The sequence below is a fragment of the Oryx dammah genome, unplaced genomic scaffold, assembly GCF_014754425.2.
Source record: "Oryx dammah isolate SB20612 unplaced genomic scaffold, SCBI_Odam_1.1 HiC_scaffold_21, whole genome shotgun sequence".
Taxonomy (NCBI): domain Eukaryota; kingdom Metazoa; phylum Chordata; class Mammalia; order Artiodactyla; family Bovidae; genus Oryx; species Oryx dammah.
Genome location: NW_024070205.1, coordinates 24,931,408 through 24,949,548, shown reverse-complemented (window position 1 = coordinate 24,949,548; position 18,141 = coordinate 24,931,408). Strand labels below are relative to the sequence as shown.

Genomic DNA, 18,141 nt, shown 5'->3' with positions numbered 1-18,141 from the left:
TTATGACTACCTTTCATTCATAACAGATATTTCACCAAAATCTCACTGGCTTCGCAATAGAGATGGAATTGGTGAAAAAAAAGCATGGACATTTTTTGTCCAACATACATAAATTCTAACCCTGGCTTTACCATTTACTAACAGTGTGATGAGTTGACTCATTGGAAAAGACTCTGATGCTGGGAGGGATTCAGGGCAAGAGGAGAAGGGGACGACAGAGGATGAGATGACTGGATGGCATCACTGACTCGATGGACATGAGTTTGGGTGAACTCCAGGAGTTTGTGATGGACAGGGAGGCCTGGCGTGCTGCAGTTCATGGGATCGCAAAGAGTAGGACACGACTGAGCGACCAAACTGAACTGAACTGAACAGTGTGATGTCCCTGATCTTCAATTTCCTTATCTCTAAAATTGTGGCAGTAACGTAAATGCCCTAGAGTATTGAGAGACCTAGTGAAAACAATATATAAAATGTAAGATATGGCAGGCAATAAATATGCAAACCTAATAATAATTGCTAATGTTTATTGAATACTTAGTAAGTGCTCAGTTCATTTAATATGCTTTCTAAATGCTGTCTCAGTGAGTCATTGCCCCATCCTGGAGTGACGTGTCCCACACTGGATGGTTCAAAAAGAGCAGCACCCATTTCCTCCAGCTTCGGTGGTGTTCGTCCTTGAGTCTGCTCCATTTACCTGTCTGATCATTTTTCACTGCCTTGTTGCTGGATCTCCATTTCCACATGCTGTTTATTTCCCATTTACGTTGCTCCCTAAGGACCCAAGTGCTGATGCACGTTTGGCCCTTTTTTGACACTACCTTCTCCACGTTTGCTCTCAGTGCTGTCAGTGCGGTTCTCGACAGCTTCTCACCCAATCTGTCAGCCCCCTCTGAGCCCGCGATTGCCTGCTCATCAGAGCCAAGACACTCGTGTCTTTGTTTCAGTGAGTGCTCTGCTGTCAGCCTTCCTTGATACAGGGTGGTGGGTGCTCAGTTGTTGGCCTACCCAGGAACACGACGATCTGCACTTTGGAGCAATTATTTAATTTGAGGCAATTACTTGTAGGTGTTCTTTAAAGTGAAGATTTTTGCAGGCCGTGACTGAATTTCGATACAGCAGCTTCCCAGGCAGTTAAGGAGCTACTTCATACCCAGAAGGTTGCTCAGTCTGTTGTCACTGGATAAAGGTGGTGACCCTTAATTTTCACAGCAAGCTGAGTTTCTATGGCTTCACGTCCTGCAAGCGGTCAGATGATTTTTGTGTTTTTAATATGGAGACAAATAATAAAATTTGGTTTTGAGAGAGGTCACCTATTATTAATCTTTCTCCTTCTTGCTCTCAAAATATTCTTGCCTTTAAATAGGAAGAATCACTTTAATCCTTTAAGAATTAGAAGCCACATTAAATAATACTCAGCTCAGGTATTCATTCATTCAGCCATCTTCTCTTAACAGTGGTTATGAATATGACTTCTAGTGTTATACTCTACAGGTTAAAATCCACTTAAGAGCTGTGTGACCTTAGGAAATATAATTTGACTTCTCTAAATGTAATTTTTTTGTGGGTAAAATGGAATTTCACGTTGTTGTGGGACTAAGTAAGGACGTGTTTATGGTGTAATTAATTTAGATCTTGACATGTAGGAAATAGTCAATGGATATTGACTCATTTATTATCTTGTCCTTGGAGTTAGACTTTGCATATAAATGATAAATAGCCATGACAGTGTATTTACCTGTTATTTTCACTCTTAATAATTCTTTAAGTACCTTAGCCCTTTCAGTCCTACTAGGAACACTTATTTACCCCTCAGTGAAAAACAAATTGTTATAGATTACATATTTCTGAAGAGGGAGGCATCTTGAAAGTGTGGGACATCTTTTCTTTAAAAAAATTTTTTACAAATGTTGGACCATGTAAGAGTAAGTGGACAATGAAATAACGGGGCATTTAGTTCATTTGGTGGCTTGGAAGAGTGAATGGTTGTTTGCTTACAATGTACTTCATTGTTGGCTAGCAGGCTGAGGACCAAAGCTTCCACTGACATTGTCATCTTAAAAGAAACCTACTTATGTTGCCTGAATGCTGGTCTATGGAGGTTACTATCATTTAATGATACCTCTAGTTATATTCCTAAATGGGAATAAGTCTTATCTAAAAGAGAAAAATAGATAATTTAAAATATCTAACTAAAGTTGCCTTTTTTATTCTATTAGGAAATCAGGATACATTTTGTAGTGAAATAAAGAACTTGGCAGAATAGCATGTTTATTCTAATTTCCAGCAATCTAGAGGTCTGAAAATATTGTGCCCTTGTTTGTATAGTCTGGCCACACTGTTGTACTTCAGTTTAAAGCTTATGAAGTCTTTACTTTTCTTCATTTTTTATGATAACATCTAGGGTTTCACACAAGCAGGTACATTATGAAATTATTTAAAGAATTTATTTGTATAAAATTTTCTAATAAATGAAAGTTACCTCTTTAGCTGCCCAAAGTTAAAAAACTACTTTTTATTTGAAACACAGACTATGCTTTCTTCTTAAGCACAGTGTTTCAAATATAACATAAGCATTCATTAATATTTCTGAGATTATCACAGTAAACTAATGTTAGCTACTGAAGGGCTATTGACATCATTAGATGAGCCCAGATAGCTATATATATTTTTTTAAAGTTTACCTTCTATCAAGTATAATATTTTGATTCTGTTAACTGTCTCTATAGGCTGTTTCCCTAATCTCATCTAGCACATACTTTGTCTTTTAGCTTGCTACTTCTGATATCTGTAAACAATAAAATCATGTTGTTAGTTGCTTCATTCGTACTGACTCTTTGGGACCCCATGGACCATAGTCCACCAGGCTCCTCTGTTCATAGGATTCTCTGGCAAGAATACTGGGGTGGATTGCCATTTCCTTCTCCAGAGGATCTTCCTGACCCAGGGATCAAACCCAGGTCTCCTGCATTGCAGGCAGATTCTTTACTAATTCTAAGTGTGAGTGAAATTAAAATTTGAATAAGTTTTTTCCTTGCTATTAGCAAGAGCTGTTTTGGTTATTTATAGATTCTTTTTTTCCCTAAATTCTTCTTTGTGTGTTCCATAGCTCAGTTGTCCGATAGTTTGAGATCACTGAAGAAAATGTTTCTTACTGTTATTTGATGGTGACTCTACAAATTGGTCTAGTTGGGTCCATATGGAAAAGAATAAATCCCAGAAAACTTGGAGATACCTAGTTAAATCATTTAGTTAAATCATTTGGTCATCAAATAAGCACTTATTATATGTATTACACCAACACTGTGAGATGAAAATGCCATTAGACTACTCATTTGGGAGGCTTTGGAGAATGATCCTAGCCTGCAACTACTAAATGTATATATGAATTAGGTAATCAAGTTCATACTCTGAAAAATGAGAATCATAATACAGGTTGCTATATGGATCCCTAGATTTCACTCTTTCTATGAAAGCATGGAGGTGGGGGAAATGTTTGGCAGGGAGGTCAAGAGCATAGCAAAGTTGACTGAACATGGAATGGAATACTCTGAAGGGGTCTGGGAAGGAGATGGAAGGGTGGGAGACGTGGCAGAGCTTTATGGGGATTAGAGAACTAGAGACAAGACGTGCTTACATAGTAACAGCGATTGGAAAAAAAACTAAGAATCAGAGACACTGTGGATTTGGTCTTCATGGCAGGTTGATCAGCACAGCACTCCGGTTGGACCGTGCCTAGTGGTTGTGGTGTGGGGGATGGAGGGAATGTGGAGCAGGGCCTACAAGTAGGCAGCAGCTAGAGGGCGAGGATCCAAATTTAGATTAGGAAAGCGAATTCCGCTTAATCGTAACCCAAGTTGTTTTAAAATTATTATTATTGTTATTATTATAGTAGTATCTCTCTCTTTTTTCTAATGGTGATCAAAACTAGTCTAGAATCATTGCTTGGTGTAGTAATGAACTCTTTGTCAATTTGATTTTGTCTCCTGGCCTGATTATGCGTTTTACTGCTTTGGTTTCTAAAGAATTAACTCAGTACATTCAAAACTTTCAACCAAATATTTTGTGTTTATCATTCATCTCTTCTGCCATTACATCATATGTTTGGTAGTTGAATGTGAGAGAGTCTCATATTATAACAGGAATAGACTCTAATTTCCTAGTCCTAATCCTTGCTTCTGATTTTGGAGATAATAAAAGGATGGTTCATTAGGAGTTCTTGGCATAGCACATCTAATACAATTCCATGTCCAAAAGGTAGTTTAGATTATACTTGTGACCAAGCTGAAGAGGGCATACCACATAGTTATGAGAAGATATGAATTTATGGGCGATATCAGCTCAAATTTGAAAGGTCTTTTTTCTCGTGAATGATGACTTGCATGGCAAAGAAACAACATATTCTGTGGCAGTTTTGTTTCTGCCTCTGTCATCTTGAGCATTTAAGATTCCTTTCTCTTGACTTTTATATCTCAACATCTCACTCAGAGTCAAAATTCAGCTCCAATTTGGCTTCTTAGCAAGCTATTTAGTTTTTTTTTATTCCTGAAGAAATGTTGCTCTGGTTTTCAGGAAGAAAAAGACAAGGAAGTCTAATAGATAGCCACTAATTACAACCTCTGCTGCTGCTAAGTCACTTCAGTCGTGTCCGACTCTGTGTGACCCCATAGACGGCAGCCTACCAGGCTCTGCCGTCCCTGGGATTCTCCAGGCAAGAACACTGGAGTGGGTTGCCATGTTGTACAAATACTTCTTGAAAACAAACACTGAAACGAAAAAACAGTGAGAATGGTAGGTAGTGGAAATCCAGTGTGATGCTTACAACTCCCCTCATATAGTCTGCCTCGGTTACCAGCAGCACTTTTTGTTCTCCGTTTTGTTTTCCACGGGCAGTGTAACCATATAACACAGATAGGACTTAGAAATTTCACTTAATAATTTTAGACTTCAGTGTCACTGCCATTTTGATCAAGGAACTTGACTTTTCCAGGCCTTGAACCAGAAATAGACTGAAGAAAAGTAATTTACTGTAAAAACAATAATTTTATGTGAGCACCAATTAAAAAGGACCTAAATTTTATAATAAGCCTTTCAGAGAAGAAAAATACCCTAAAAAAATCTCATTTAATTATTATTGTATGTGGAAATGAAAACAATCAGATTTTATTAATGATATGTGGAGGTCTTGGGAAAATAACATAATGGTGATAGATGTGATTATTGATTTTGACTCTCTTTTTCTGTTTCAGGGTTTGAACATAATCTTTCATGTAGCCTTGGCTCTCCTAAAGGTAAGTCCATTTTTATGTTTAACCAAACTATCTTATCTCTCTGCCCTTGGAACTGAGCATCATTCAGTTTACAACCTTTGACTCATTCTAGATTCTTGAACACAAAAAACGACTTCTCTGAGGAACTCTGCTCTTCTCTCCCTCTCCCATCTTTTGTTGTTGTATATTTTAAGTTTGATTTTCTTATAATCCATTTAATCTTGCTATAATAACACTCTTTTCAGTAGCATATAAAAATATTCCCATTCACTCCAGTTGGATGATATGAGAAAAAGTTAAAATCTGTTCTCTGTCAAAATGATGCCAGCTTTTTTCTTAAAATGCTTCTTACCATAATAACATCTCTAAAGGTAGCTAAACATATAATTGAATTATTAGAAAGCTTCTGTAATATGCTGACTAAAAAAGAAACTGCTGCTGGCAATTTGCAGTTCTTTCTCTGATAGCTAGAAATTTATATGACATGTCAGAATTCAGTTATAATTACCTCTTTGGATTTTATATCAACATATCAATGCAACTTTAAAAGTGTGGTAACAGCAAGACATTTGCTGCAGAGTTGATGAAAATAACCTGATTGGTTTTTGTCCCTTGGTTAAAAATGAAGTTCTATTATTGAAGGTGAAAATTGCCTTGTTTATAAAAAGATACAGGCTCACCCTTTTCCTAGTAAGTGGAGGTGAAGTTGCTCAGTCGTGTCTGACTCTTTACGACCCCATGGACTGTAGCCTACCAGGCTCCTCCCTCCAAGGGATTCTCCAGGCAAGAGTACTGGAGTGGGTTGCCGTTTCCTTCTCCAGGGGATCTTCCTGATCCAGGGATCGAACCTGGGTCTCCTGAATTCCAGGCAGACGCTTTAACCTCTGAGCCACCAATCAGTGCTTTACAATTGTCCTAGTAAAATGTAGTTGTTAAAATTGCAGACACCAGACTCAGATAGATTTGGTTCTAATTTCAGCTCTAGTGTATGACCTTGGGCAAATTACTCATAGTGCTCAGACCCTGAGTTTTGAGATAATAATGAAAACTAATTCATAGGATTGCTAAATAATAGGATCCGTAAAATCCCTTAACATAATGGAAAGCTGTATTGCCTAATAAATGGTAGCTGTCATTATTGTGATCACTGTTACATTCATGAAGTTACTCAGAATTTATTACTAGATTTCCCATAAGTCTTCCACATCTCCCCAAAGGTCATAACTTGAAGCTTCAGAGAACCTCTTGATATTTTAGGAGAGCTTTTCTGCTTAACCATTAAAAACTTTTATCCAAAGCAAAGGCATCACATTACATGGGCCTTATATAACTCAAGACATGGGCTACTGCTCCTTATCTCTTATTCTGTTAAAATGTACATACAGTGTACTTCATATTTTTCATTTTGAGTTTAGATATGAACAATTCATTTGACAAAGTTACTTTAGGAGTTCTTGTTTGAATTTTGGAGCTGACCTCACATAGAATCAGTACACATAAGCTGTACCTAAGTGTACTTAACTGATCTGACTGCTCCCGCCTAGAAAAAGAATACCCCAAAACACATTTGACAGTGATTAATTTTTAGCTTCTAATCTGTCAGATAAAAGAATGTAAACTTGTTTATATAAAAACAATAAACTTAGGGATAGTCGAAAGTGCTTATGAACCTAGCCTAACCAATTTTCATTATAGCTGCAGAGGGATTTCTCTCTATTTCTTATGATGAGGGGAATAAGAAAGGTAAGTAACATTACTTGAGCACTTACTTAACATTACTTGAGCACTCAGTGCTAACACTTGAGCACTGAGTGTTAGTATAGATCATCTCATTAGCATATATTAAATATCCAGATGTTATTTGTAGGAGAACCATAAACTGTATCAGAGAAAACTATTTAATAATTCTCTCCCCCAGATGATAATTGATAGAACCAAGGCCCCAGATTGTTTGAAATCTTTTGACTTAGCAAAGTTAAAGCTGAATTAATAACATTTTTAAACAACATAAACATAGGTGAGTGTCTCTGTTGCTCAGTATGGTTTATAACATCTGTTTTCTGAATGGGAGCTATTTCCTTTTGGGTTAGAAACAGTCTACCAGGTGGCTAGAAAGCTACTCAGCTAAAAGAATGATTCCTTATAGTAGCATCATTAAATTATTTAGGCTGTTGGCAGAATCCATTAGGTAGGCTAGGTATATTCCTAAAAATCTAATTTAATGATTATATGATACATTCAGTAGTCATAGCATAGTACATTATAATAGATGGGAGATGATCAGTGAGAATTAATCTGAATGACTTCATGTTGGCAGAGAAAACTTCTAAATCAGAATAGATTCTTTGCTTTCTGACAAGGATTAAAAGTAAATGACAGAACGTTTCCCTCCACCCTGACCACAAGCATATAAACATTACAGAGCTAAAGCCCATTTATAACCCTACCTTAGAGGAAACCATAATAAAAATTGGGTATAAAATCTTTCTCCCATGCTTTAGTCTATTGAATATGTAAGCATGCATTACCTACATACATACACTCATATACATATACATGGGTATATAAATAAATATGTTTTAATATGGGTTTGAGGCTTACAGATAAGATGATGGGGAGGTAGTAAGTAAATCTTGAAGTACAAAGTGAAAGGATGAACATATATTTATTCTCTTTTAAAAGTGCTGTTAAACAAGACTTTTAATATAATAATATATTATAAATATCCTCTGTGTTATAATACACATGTAGTGGTTAAAAGCACAGGGTCAGACTGGTTGAGTTTAAATCCCATCTTACACAATTTGTCCAGTGATCTTAGGTAAATTACAGTTTCCTCATCTTTAAAATGGGAATATTAGTAATACCTGTTCCATAGGATTGTTGTTAAGGTTTAATGAGTTAATATATGATTGGTGCCTGTAACTCAGTAAGCACTACAGTCACCCAGGAGCTATTATTACACATAGAACTTCCTTAGCCTTTTAAATGACTGCTTATTTTTCTGTTGTATATAACATAATTTATTTAACCAATTTTATATGTAACTTTTATGGACATTAAAATTGTTGTTAGACTTCCCTGTTAAACAGAACTGTAACAAACATCCTTAAATTCTATCTTTGCATACTTATGGTATCTTTAGAATAAATTCCTAAGAATGTAATTGTTGGTCAAACTGTAATCACATTTTAATTTTTCATCCATATTGCAAAACTGCTTTCTGTTAGCAACCATACTCTTGAAAAATCAGAATTTCTAGATATGTACCTTTATAGATCCTTAAAGCAGGCAGAAAAACAAAGCAACTAAAAAAGTAATTATTATAATACTTGTTGTTGTAAACAAATGAAATGTCTCAGTTTTGAAGACTCCAATGTTATGTACTTTTGTTTGGAAATATCTGGGATGTTTTTAGGGAAGTCTGTTGATTCTGGTTAAATTTTAGAAGACTGAGCCTTGTCTTGGAGGGGCTGTGTATATTATGGAAAAGTTATTAAGTATATCTTTTATATTATTGGCTTTCCAGTGGTCTCTACTATGGTATGTTTCCTTACCATGCTATTGTAGCTTTTTTGATCAAGTCATTAGTGAAATCTAGTTGACATCTTTTCTATTTTTTATATAACTTGATCTCTCAGTAGTTCTCAAAACAGCATTAGGATTAGCACTTGCTTTTCTTGCTACTCTTCTGCCTCCTGGGAACAGATCCCATCGTCAACAGTTTATCCAGTGATCTTAGGTAACTTATTGGCTTCCCTGGTGGCTCAGATGGCAAAGAATCCGCACGCAATGCAGGAGACCCAGGTTCAATCCCTGGGTTGGGAAGATCCCCTGGAGAAGGAAATGGCAACCCACTCCAGTATCCTTGCCTGGAGAATTCCATGGACAGAGGAGCCTGACAGGCTATACAGTCCATGGGGTCATGAAGAGTCAGACATAACGGAGCAACTAATTGTAATATTTTAGGTAACTTACATTTTCTCTATCTTTAAAATGGGGATATTAGTAACACCCATCACATAGGATTGTTATTAGAGTCTAATGAGTTTATGTAAGATTGGTGCCTATAACTTAGTAAGTACTACAGTACATCTATGTGCTATTATTACACATAGAAATTCTCCTCTCTCTACCCCTTGGTAAAGAATCTGCCTGCAATGCAGGAGACATGGAGACGTGGGTTCTAGCCCCGGGTTGGGAAGATCCCCTGACAGAGAAAATGGCAACCCACTCCAGTAAACTTGCCTGGAAAATTCCACGGACAGAGTAGCCTGGCAGGCTGCAGTCCGTGGGGTTGCAAAAAAGTTGGCCATGACTGAGTGACTAAACAACAATTGACCTACTGTCATTTTGTTAATCTTTTCAGGTCATTTTTGTAGCTCCTCTCTGTTCTTTTCTTCTCTTTCTCTTTTCCCTTGATTTTTTGGTGATTTTCTTTAGTGTTAGATTTCTTTCTCATTTTCTTCTGTGTATTTATTAATAATATAAGTTTTTTCTTTGTGCTTACTATGAGATTTACATACAACATCCTATATATGTATACTTTCCATACATCTTATATTTTTAATGATACATTTTATACCTTTTTACTTTACTATGTATATCTTAATTATTGTACTTTAATTTTATTTAATAATTTTGTCTCAGCCTTCGTATATGCTATCTAAGTGACTGATCCACTACCTTTAGTATTTATTTGCCTTTAGATTGATTTTTAATTTTGTATGTTCTCATTATTAATTAGCACTTTCTAAGTTTAGAGAGTTCCCTTTAACATCTCTAATAAGGCCAATTTAGTGGTGATGAATTCCTTTAGCTTTTGCTTATCTGGAAAACTCGTAATATCTCCTTAATTCTGAATGGTAACTTTGCCAGTAGAGAATTCTTGGTTGTCAGGTTGTTGGTGTGTGTGTGTGTTTGTTTTTTCCCAGCATTTTAAATATGTTATGTCACTCCTTTATGGCATGTAAAATTTCTGATGAAAAAAGTCTACTGATAGCCTTATGGGGTTTTCCTTAAGTAATTAATGGCTTTTCTCATGATGATTTTAAGAGTCTCTGTTTATCCTTAACTTTTACCATTTTAACCATAACGTGTCTCAGTGTGTTTCTCTTTGGATTCATCCTGTTTAGAACTCTCAGGGCTTCCTGGGTCTAGATGACTGTTTCCTTCCCCAGATTAGAGAAGTTTTCAGCCATTATTTCATCAAATAATCTTTCCGGCTTATTCTTTCTTCTCATGTGACTGTTATTCCACTTGATCTTGTACCCAGAGGGCCCTAACATTTCCTCACCTCTTTTAATTCTTTTTTTATTTTGCTGTTCTGTGGGGTGTTTTACTTGCTCTTTTAGCTCAGTGATTTGTGCTTACGTTTATTTCATCTGTTCTGCTGTTGAACCCTTTTAGTGTGTTTTTCAGTTGACTTTAATTTCTGTTTGAGTCTTTCTTCTATTTTCTGTTTCTTTGTTGAATTCTCTCTGTGTTTTTCCATTCTCCTCCCAAGATCACTGAGCATCTTCAAGATCATTATTTTGAACTCTTTATCAGGTAGCTTGCTTATCTCCATTTCATTAAAGTCTTTTTTTCTGGAGGTTTGCCACATTCTTTGGTCTGGAACACAGTCCTCCATCTCCTCATTTTGCCTGTCTCTCTGTGTTTGTCTGTATGTACAGGTAAAATGGCTGTCTCCCTCAGTCTTGAAAGAGTAGTGTTAGGAAGGAGATGTTCCCTGTGGCCTGGAAACGCAGTCTCCCGTGGTCACTAGAGCCAGGCCGTCTGTGGGTATCTGTCAGGAGGGCTGCATGCACCCACTGCTTATGAAAAGGCTGAGATGCAGTGATGGAACTCTAGGCACTCATCTGCTCAATTGTGGCCCATCTGCTGACAGGGAGAATGAGGCTCAGGGCACTGGCCAGGCTTAGTTTCTGCTGGGCTGCCGTGTAGGGAGGGCAGGACCCAGGGTGCTCACCTGTCCCAGCTCTGTGTGAAGTGGGCAGGGTTAAGAGCACTCACCCGACCATGTTGTGACTCATTTGCTGTGTGAGGAGGATAAGGCTTAGGGTGCTTGTCCAACCCAGTTGCAGCTCCATCGCTGCTCTGCTCAGGTGGGGCTTGGGAAACTCTACCATTCTGGTTGTGGCTCAGCCTCTGCAAAGGTTGGGTGGTGCTCAGGGCACTTACCTACACCAGCTATGACCTAGATGCTTCATGGGGAGGATGGGGCTCAGTACAACACTCTAGTACAACATTGAGTAAAAGCAGAAAGAGCCCATATCTTTGTCTTATTCTTGATCTCATTTACCTTCTTTCAGAAGACTTTTATTACTTGCATCTCCATTTCTGTAGAGTGATAAATTGATTGCAAAAAATCAGAATCACTATGCATAAGGAATAGTAAAACTCTTCCCCTTATTCTGAGAAAAACATCATTTTACTCATACATGTGAATTTTTTATTTGTCATCACTATGATTCAGACTAGATTTACAGGAAACCCTAGCACTTTTTTTTTTCAGCTATATTGAAATATAGTTGACTTTGAGGGCAGATTTTACTATTTTTTTTTAAAGTATCTTTGTGTACATCTCTGGATTTATGTAATCTACTTGCTTAATTGAAATTTTTTTCTCTCAGAGATTGTTCATTTGTCCCTGCTTCTGTTTACTTCAGTGTTCAACTTTTAGAAAGAAATATTTCACATTACATGAGAAATAGAAAATATATTTGTGTTACAATACTTTTTTTTTTTCCAGTTTAGCTTGTGTGATTCTGATTTGGATCTCAAACAGAATCCACATGCTGAACTGAAACATCTCTTTCTTTAACCAAACTTCTCTCATGTCAGTAGCCTGCTGCAGTAAGGCTGATTTTTGTATCATGGAATCATCTTTCCAGAAATCTGTCTGGTATTTCATAGGAGAAATAATCTTTTGTATTTCATATTTTGGCCTCCTTCTAAACCTTCCAGGTTACCCTGCTGTCAGTAGGCTGGGAACTCTCTAATAAGCCATGTCCTGTGTGTCTCAACCTGCTTCCTTATCCAGTACCCTTCTACAGCTAAAATAACCTCTTCCTATACCATTTTAGGACATCCTTGTTTTCTCACCTGTAATAACCTGTCATTTTGTAATCTTCCACTTGTTACCTACCAACTCATCTACCATTCCCTCTGGGAATGGACCCAGTAAAACACATTGTATACTAATAACATTTGTTCATTTATGTGTTCATTCAGCAAATGACTTTTGAACACCTGTTGTGAGCCAGACACTGTGCTTAATGATATGGATACAACAGTGGACACACAGTCCCTTTCCTTAAGTTGTTTGAAGTAGTGTCTGACAATCCTCTTAATGTATAGAAGCAAATCTCTTTTTCTTGCTTTTCCTTCTCCTCCTTCAAAGAAAAAAAATCTTCCCACCAATTTTCAGTAAGAGACTATCCCAATTTATTTTAGCTATATCACAGTATTGTGAGTCCCTTCAGCAAGAGATCACTGATTCAATGGACATGAAGGTGGGTGAACTTCTGGAGATGGTGAGAGACAAGGAGGCCTGTTGTGCTGTAGTCCATGAAGTTGCAAAGAGTCAGATGCAACTTAGTGACTGAACAACAATAGAACTCAAAGTGATTGTTAGTCATTAGTGTACTTTGGAACCACCTAAATCCCAAGTGATTTGTTTAAATTGAACATTTCCAAATTCTTCCTCTCAGCCATCCCCCTACCCTCTAGATCTGAAGCAGGCAGTTCCAGAACCAGGAGGGTAAGAAGTACATGTGTGCTTAGTCGCTTCAGCCGTGTCCGACTCTCTGCGACCCTATGGACCATGGCCTGCCAGACATTTGAGTTATTAATGTACAGAGCAAAATCCTCAGTCTTAACTCTACATCAGAATCTCCTGTAACTAGAGTCAGCTTTAAACATTTTCTGATTCTGAGTTGTATAGAACAGTTTCATTTGAACATCAAGGGACCCCAAGCATCAGTATTTTTAAAAACTTCCCTGGTGACCCCAGTGTGGTGCTAAGCATCTACTACACTGTGGTCAAACATTCAAAATTAAATTATATAAAAGTGATAGTGAGGGAACTTGAAGAAAAGAAAACACATGTGCAATTAGAGGAAACATTCACAGTCACACTTAGAAAATGGATGGTCCTTACCTACCATTGTTAGCAGTTGCTAATGTGTCTGTTTTGTCTCCACGCTCCTCCGTCGCAATGCCCATCAGTAGGACTGTAGCATCTGCTCAGGGGGGCTGTGAGAATTACTGGTAGGTTCCTGAGGAGTATATTATAGGAGAGCCTTTAAAAAGGAGACAAAAGAAGTACCCAGGTTGAGGTGTGGATTGTGCTTCAGCTAATTCATGTTGGATTATCAAGGTTGTTGCTTGAACCATAAAACCTAATTTATAAAGCAAAGCTCATCTACTGTTAGTATCTTCAAATCAAGAAAAGAGTCTTAATAGAGAACCCCAAGAGTCTAAAGTTTGGCCTGTTCATGTATCTGGAGAAAATCGTAATTTGAAAAAAATTTACATGCACCCCAATATTCATTTCAGCACTATTTATTATACAAATAGCCAAATATGTTATACAGACATACAGTAATCAAACATGGAAGCAACCTAAGTGTTCATTGACAGATGAATGGATAAAGAAAATGTAGAATATATGTATATATACAGAATAGATATATATATATATACATACACATAATGGACTATTGCTCAGCCATAAAAAGAAAAAAATACCACTTGTAGCAATATGGATGGATCTAGAGATATCATACTAAGTGAAGTAAGACAGAGAAAAAGAGCCTCTTAATGAAAGTAAAAGGGGAGAGTGAAAGCTCAACATTCAGAAAACTAAGATTGAAGGGTTAATGCAGCCACAATAGGGAAGCAGGAGATGTGCCTGCAAATGGGACTGTCTGCTGGGGCTGAACATGCTTGCAAACGAGGCATTCTGCCAAGGAGTCTGGACACAGCCTTGAGTTTAATGGTCCCTTGCAAACGAGGGAACATTCCCTTCTTGTGATAAGAGGGAAAAAGGGGCTCTAGATAGACTCTGCAGTAAGCAGAAATTTCACTCCCTTTTGCTGTACGATAACACTTATGCACAATGTGCTATACTGAGAAGGCTTAGTCATACAGTCTGGAATTCTGCCCAGGGGGGCTATATAAAAGTAAACTGCAAGCTTGCTTGCTTGCGCAGTTCTTTTTCCTCTGGCCGGAGTGGTGGGTGTCTGTCTATTGTGTGTGTGTCTTGTCTTTGTGTCATTTCACTCGCAATCTCCAACATCTGGCACCCAACGTGGGGCTCGAGTGAAACCAAAAGGGTGAATAACCCCGGGGAGATTTCAGATCCATAGCAGGGAACAGGAGAGATTTATGAAACCTAAAGACATTTTAAATAAAACCTTACTTACCCTAAATTTTTTAAATATTTGGAGCAAGGAAAATCTATCAGCAGCAGAGTTGCATTTTCAAGGAAAAGAAATAGACAAAAAGATCTTAAATATGCCTATTTGGTATAAAGATTTTTAGAAAAGGTTGGATCCCAGCATCATTAATATATCTGGGACGAGGGTATGCTTTCATTTCTGTTAATAATTACAGGTTTTGGACCCCAGTGGGATTGATCAAAATCAACAATGGCTGATCCCTTTGTTCAAAAATTCAAAGAGCTTACTATGCAGAAAAGCTTTACTTTTCATACAAGGAAAGCAACACCTCCTATGTGGGGTCAAATGAAAAAGTTGACCCAGGAAGCAAAAAAGACGTTAATGAAAGCGAGACAACCTCTAAATCCTACCAATCTTTTGCTTGCCATGATGGCAGTGGTGACATGTCAGGTAATTGGTATATCGACAAGTAATCGTACATATTGGGCATATATACCTAATCCCCCATTAGTAAGAGTAGTTTCCTGGGGGGAGCCAAAAGTGCAGGTATGCACTAATGAGACTGCCTTCTTTCCCCCACCAGCTTGTGGGGAAATAAAACAACTATCTCATCATAAACAACAATATAATATTAGTAATTTAACCATTGCAATGGAAGGTATTCCTTTGTGCATAGGAAGACACCCCTTTTGTCTGTCCACCAAAAAACATTCTCATCATTCCTATAATACATGGGGGTAAAATATAATAATTATCATTTTGCTACTTTTACTATGCTTGTTTCCACCAGGGGCTTTAATACCTCGACAAAACCGATAGACATTCATAACAAAATACATATGTCACTATGTCCTGTTAACTTTTTTGCTCCTTCTCTAAAATCTTTAAAATAAAAACGTTGCCGAGGTCATTGACCCTTTGAGGTCATCGACCCTTTAAACTCATAAATTATTCTGGGTCTATCATTGTAGATTAGAGTCCAGATCATGGACAATTCTTAAAAAAATGGTCAAATAAATCTCATAGGTGGCATCCTGCAAATAACACTTTGATGGGCAATGGTAATAAAACAGTTAAATGGCAACAATTTGCACTTGTCCCTCCTCAACTACAATTGCAGAGATATCTGCACATTCAAGGAGATATTTGAAAACTATGGGCAGTTTCTGGTAATCTCACTGTCTGGTCAAAAAATTATACTTTAGATAGTGGCGACTCTTCGGGTCCATTTCATGTTAATTTACACGTTAATAGATCTTATTCCACAATGGCATGTGTAAAATATCCTTTTACATTGTTATATGAAAATTGGATCTAAAATGATACTGTGGGGTCTATGTCATGTGATTATTGTAATCTAACTCAATGTGTAAATCAGTCTTGGTAAAAAAAATTTAAAAGACGAGCCTGTAACTCCAATTTTTCGTTAATGTTAAAGCTCAGACAGAAATATGGTTGCCTATAAATCTTACTAGGCCATGGTCAGATTCTTTTACTGTTCTCATCTACTAACTGCTCTACAGACTTTGCTACATCGATCTCAACGTATGCTTGGTGTGGTCATTGCTTCGATTCTAGCAGTTGCATCAATAACTGCAACAGCGGCAATAACAGGCCTTGCGTTACACCAAAAAATTCAAACAGCTGATTTTGTTTGAGACTGACATAAAGACTCTCATTTGTTATGGCAACAACAGCAAGATTTAGATGCACAACTTACTACCGACGTGCTCAATCTTCAACACACCGTTTCCTGGCTTAGAGATCAATTAGCTGTTTTAGCTACACAAAGTGTGTTGAAATGTGATTTAAATTCTCAGTTTTATATAACACCTGTACCATTTAACACGAGTGAGAGACTAAAAAAAAAAAACGATCTTTGACTAGACATCAAAATCTCACTACAGAAATTATAGACCTAAAACGACAAATTTTGTCTACTTTTAACAAGACTTTACCTGACATTATGAGATCTGATTTGTTAAAAAGTCTTCAAAAAAGATTAAATAACTTAAATCCATTAAGACATGTATCCACACTAATTGAGACTACCTTTGAAAACACTATGTTTATATTACTTTTATGTTGTGTTGCTTTTCTAGTCTTCCAGTGATGGCAAAAAAAAAAACAACAACTAAAGCACAAAACAAAAAAGATCCAGACCATGCTACAATTTTAAAGCAAATAAAAAAGGGAGAGGTGAAGGGTTAATGCAGCCACAATAGGGAAGCAGGAGATGTGCCTGCAAATGGGACTCTCTGCTCGGGCTGAATGTGCTTGCAAACGAGGCATTCTGCCAAGGAGTCTGGACACAGCCTTGAGTTTAATGGTCCCTTGCAAACGAGGGAACATTCCCTTCTTGTGATAAGAGGGAAAAAGGGGCTCTAGATAGACTCTGCAGTAAGCAGAAATTTCACTCCCTTTTGCTGTACGATAACATTTATGCACATGCACTATACTGAGAAGGCTTAGTCATACAGTCTAAAATTCTGCCCAGGGGGGCTATATAAAAGTAAACCGCAAGCTTGCTTGCTTGCGCAGTTCTTTTTCCTCTGGCCGAAATGGTGGGTGTCTGTCTCTTGTGTGTGTGTCTTGTCTTTGTGTCATTTCACTCACAATCTCCAACAAAGATCATGGAATCTGTTCCATCACTTCATGGCAAATAGATGGGGAAACAATGGAAACAGTGACAAACTTTATTTTCTTGGGCTCCAAGATCACTGCAGATGGTGACTGCAGCCATGAAATTAAAAGACACTTGCTCCTTGGAAGAAAAGCTATGACCAACCTAGATAGCATATTAAAAAGCACAGACATTACTTTGCCAACAAAGGTCCATCTAGTCACAGCTATGTTTTTCCAGTAGTTATGTATGGATGTGAGAGTTGGACTGTAAAGAAACCTGAGTGCCAAAGAGTTGATGGTTTTGAACTGTGGTTTTGGAGAAGACTCTTGAGAGTCCCTTGGACTGCAAGGAGATCCAACCAGTCAATCCTAAAGGAAATCAGTCCTGAATATTCATTGGAAGGACTGATGTTGAAGCTGAAACTCCAATACTTTGGCCACCTGATGCAAAGAACTGACTCACTGGAAAAGACCCTGTGCTCGGAAAGATTGAATGCAGGAGAAGGGGATGACAGAGGATAAGATGGTTGAATGGCATCACTGATTCGATGGACATGAGTTTGAGCAAGCTTCAGGAGTTGGCACCGGTCAGGAAAGCCTGGCATGCTGCAGTCTGTGGGGTCTCAAAGAGTCAGACACAACTGAGTGGCTGAACTGAACTGAATTTACATGTGAAATTAAAAACAACAACAACAACAACAAAAAAAAAAAAAACAAATAAAAATAGACTCACAGATGTAGAAAATAAACTTATGGTTACCAAAGGGGAAATGGGGGAGGCACAGAGATAAATTAGGAGTTTGGGATTAAAATATGCACACTACTATATATAAAGCTAC

General features: G+C 37.5%; 1 protein-coding gene across 2 annotated transcripts in view; it reads left to right on the top strand.

The window, feature by feature from the left end:
* RABGAP1L (RAB GTPase activating protein 1 like) overlaps positions 1 to 18,141 on the top strand; it is a 722,977-nt gene that overhangs the window by 513,376 nt on the left and 191,460 nt on the right. For both annotated transcript variants that reach the window (XM_040263944.1, XM_040263947.1), the window contains exon 18: positions 5,250 to 5,291. In XM_040263944.1, the coding sequence (XP_040119878.1) occupies positions 5,250 to 5,291 (42 nt within the window). The remainder of the gene's footprint in view (positions 1 to 5,249; positions 5,292 to 18,141) is intronic.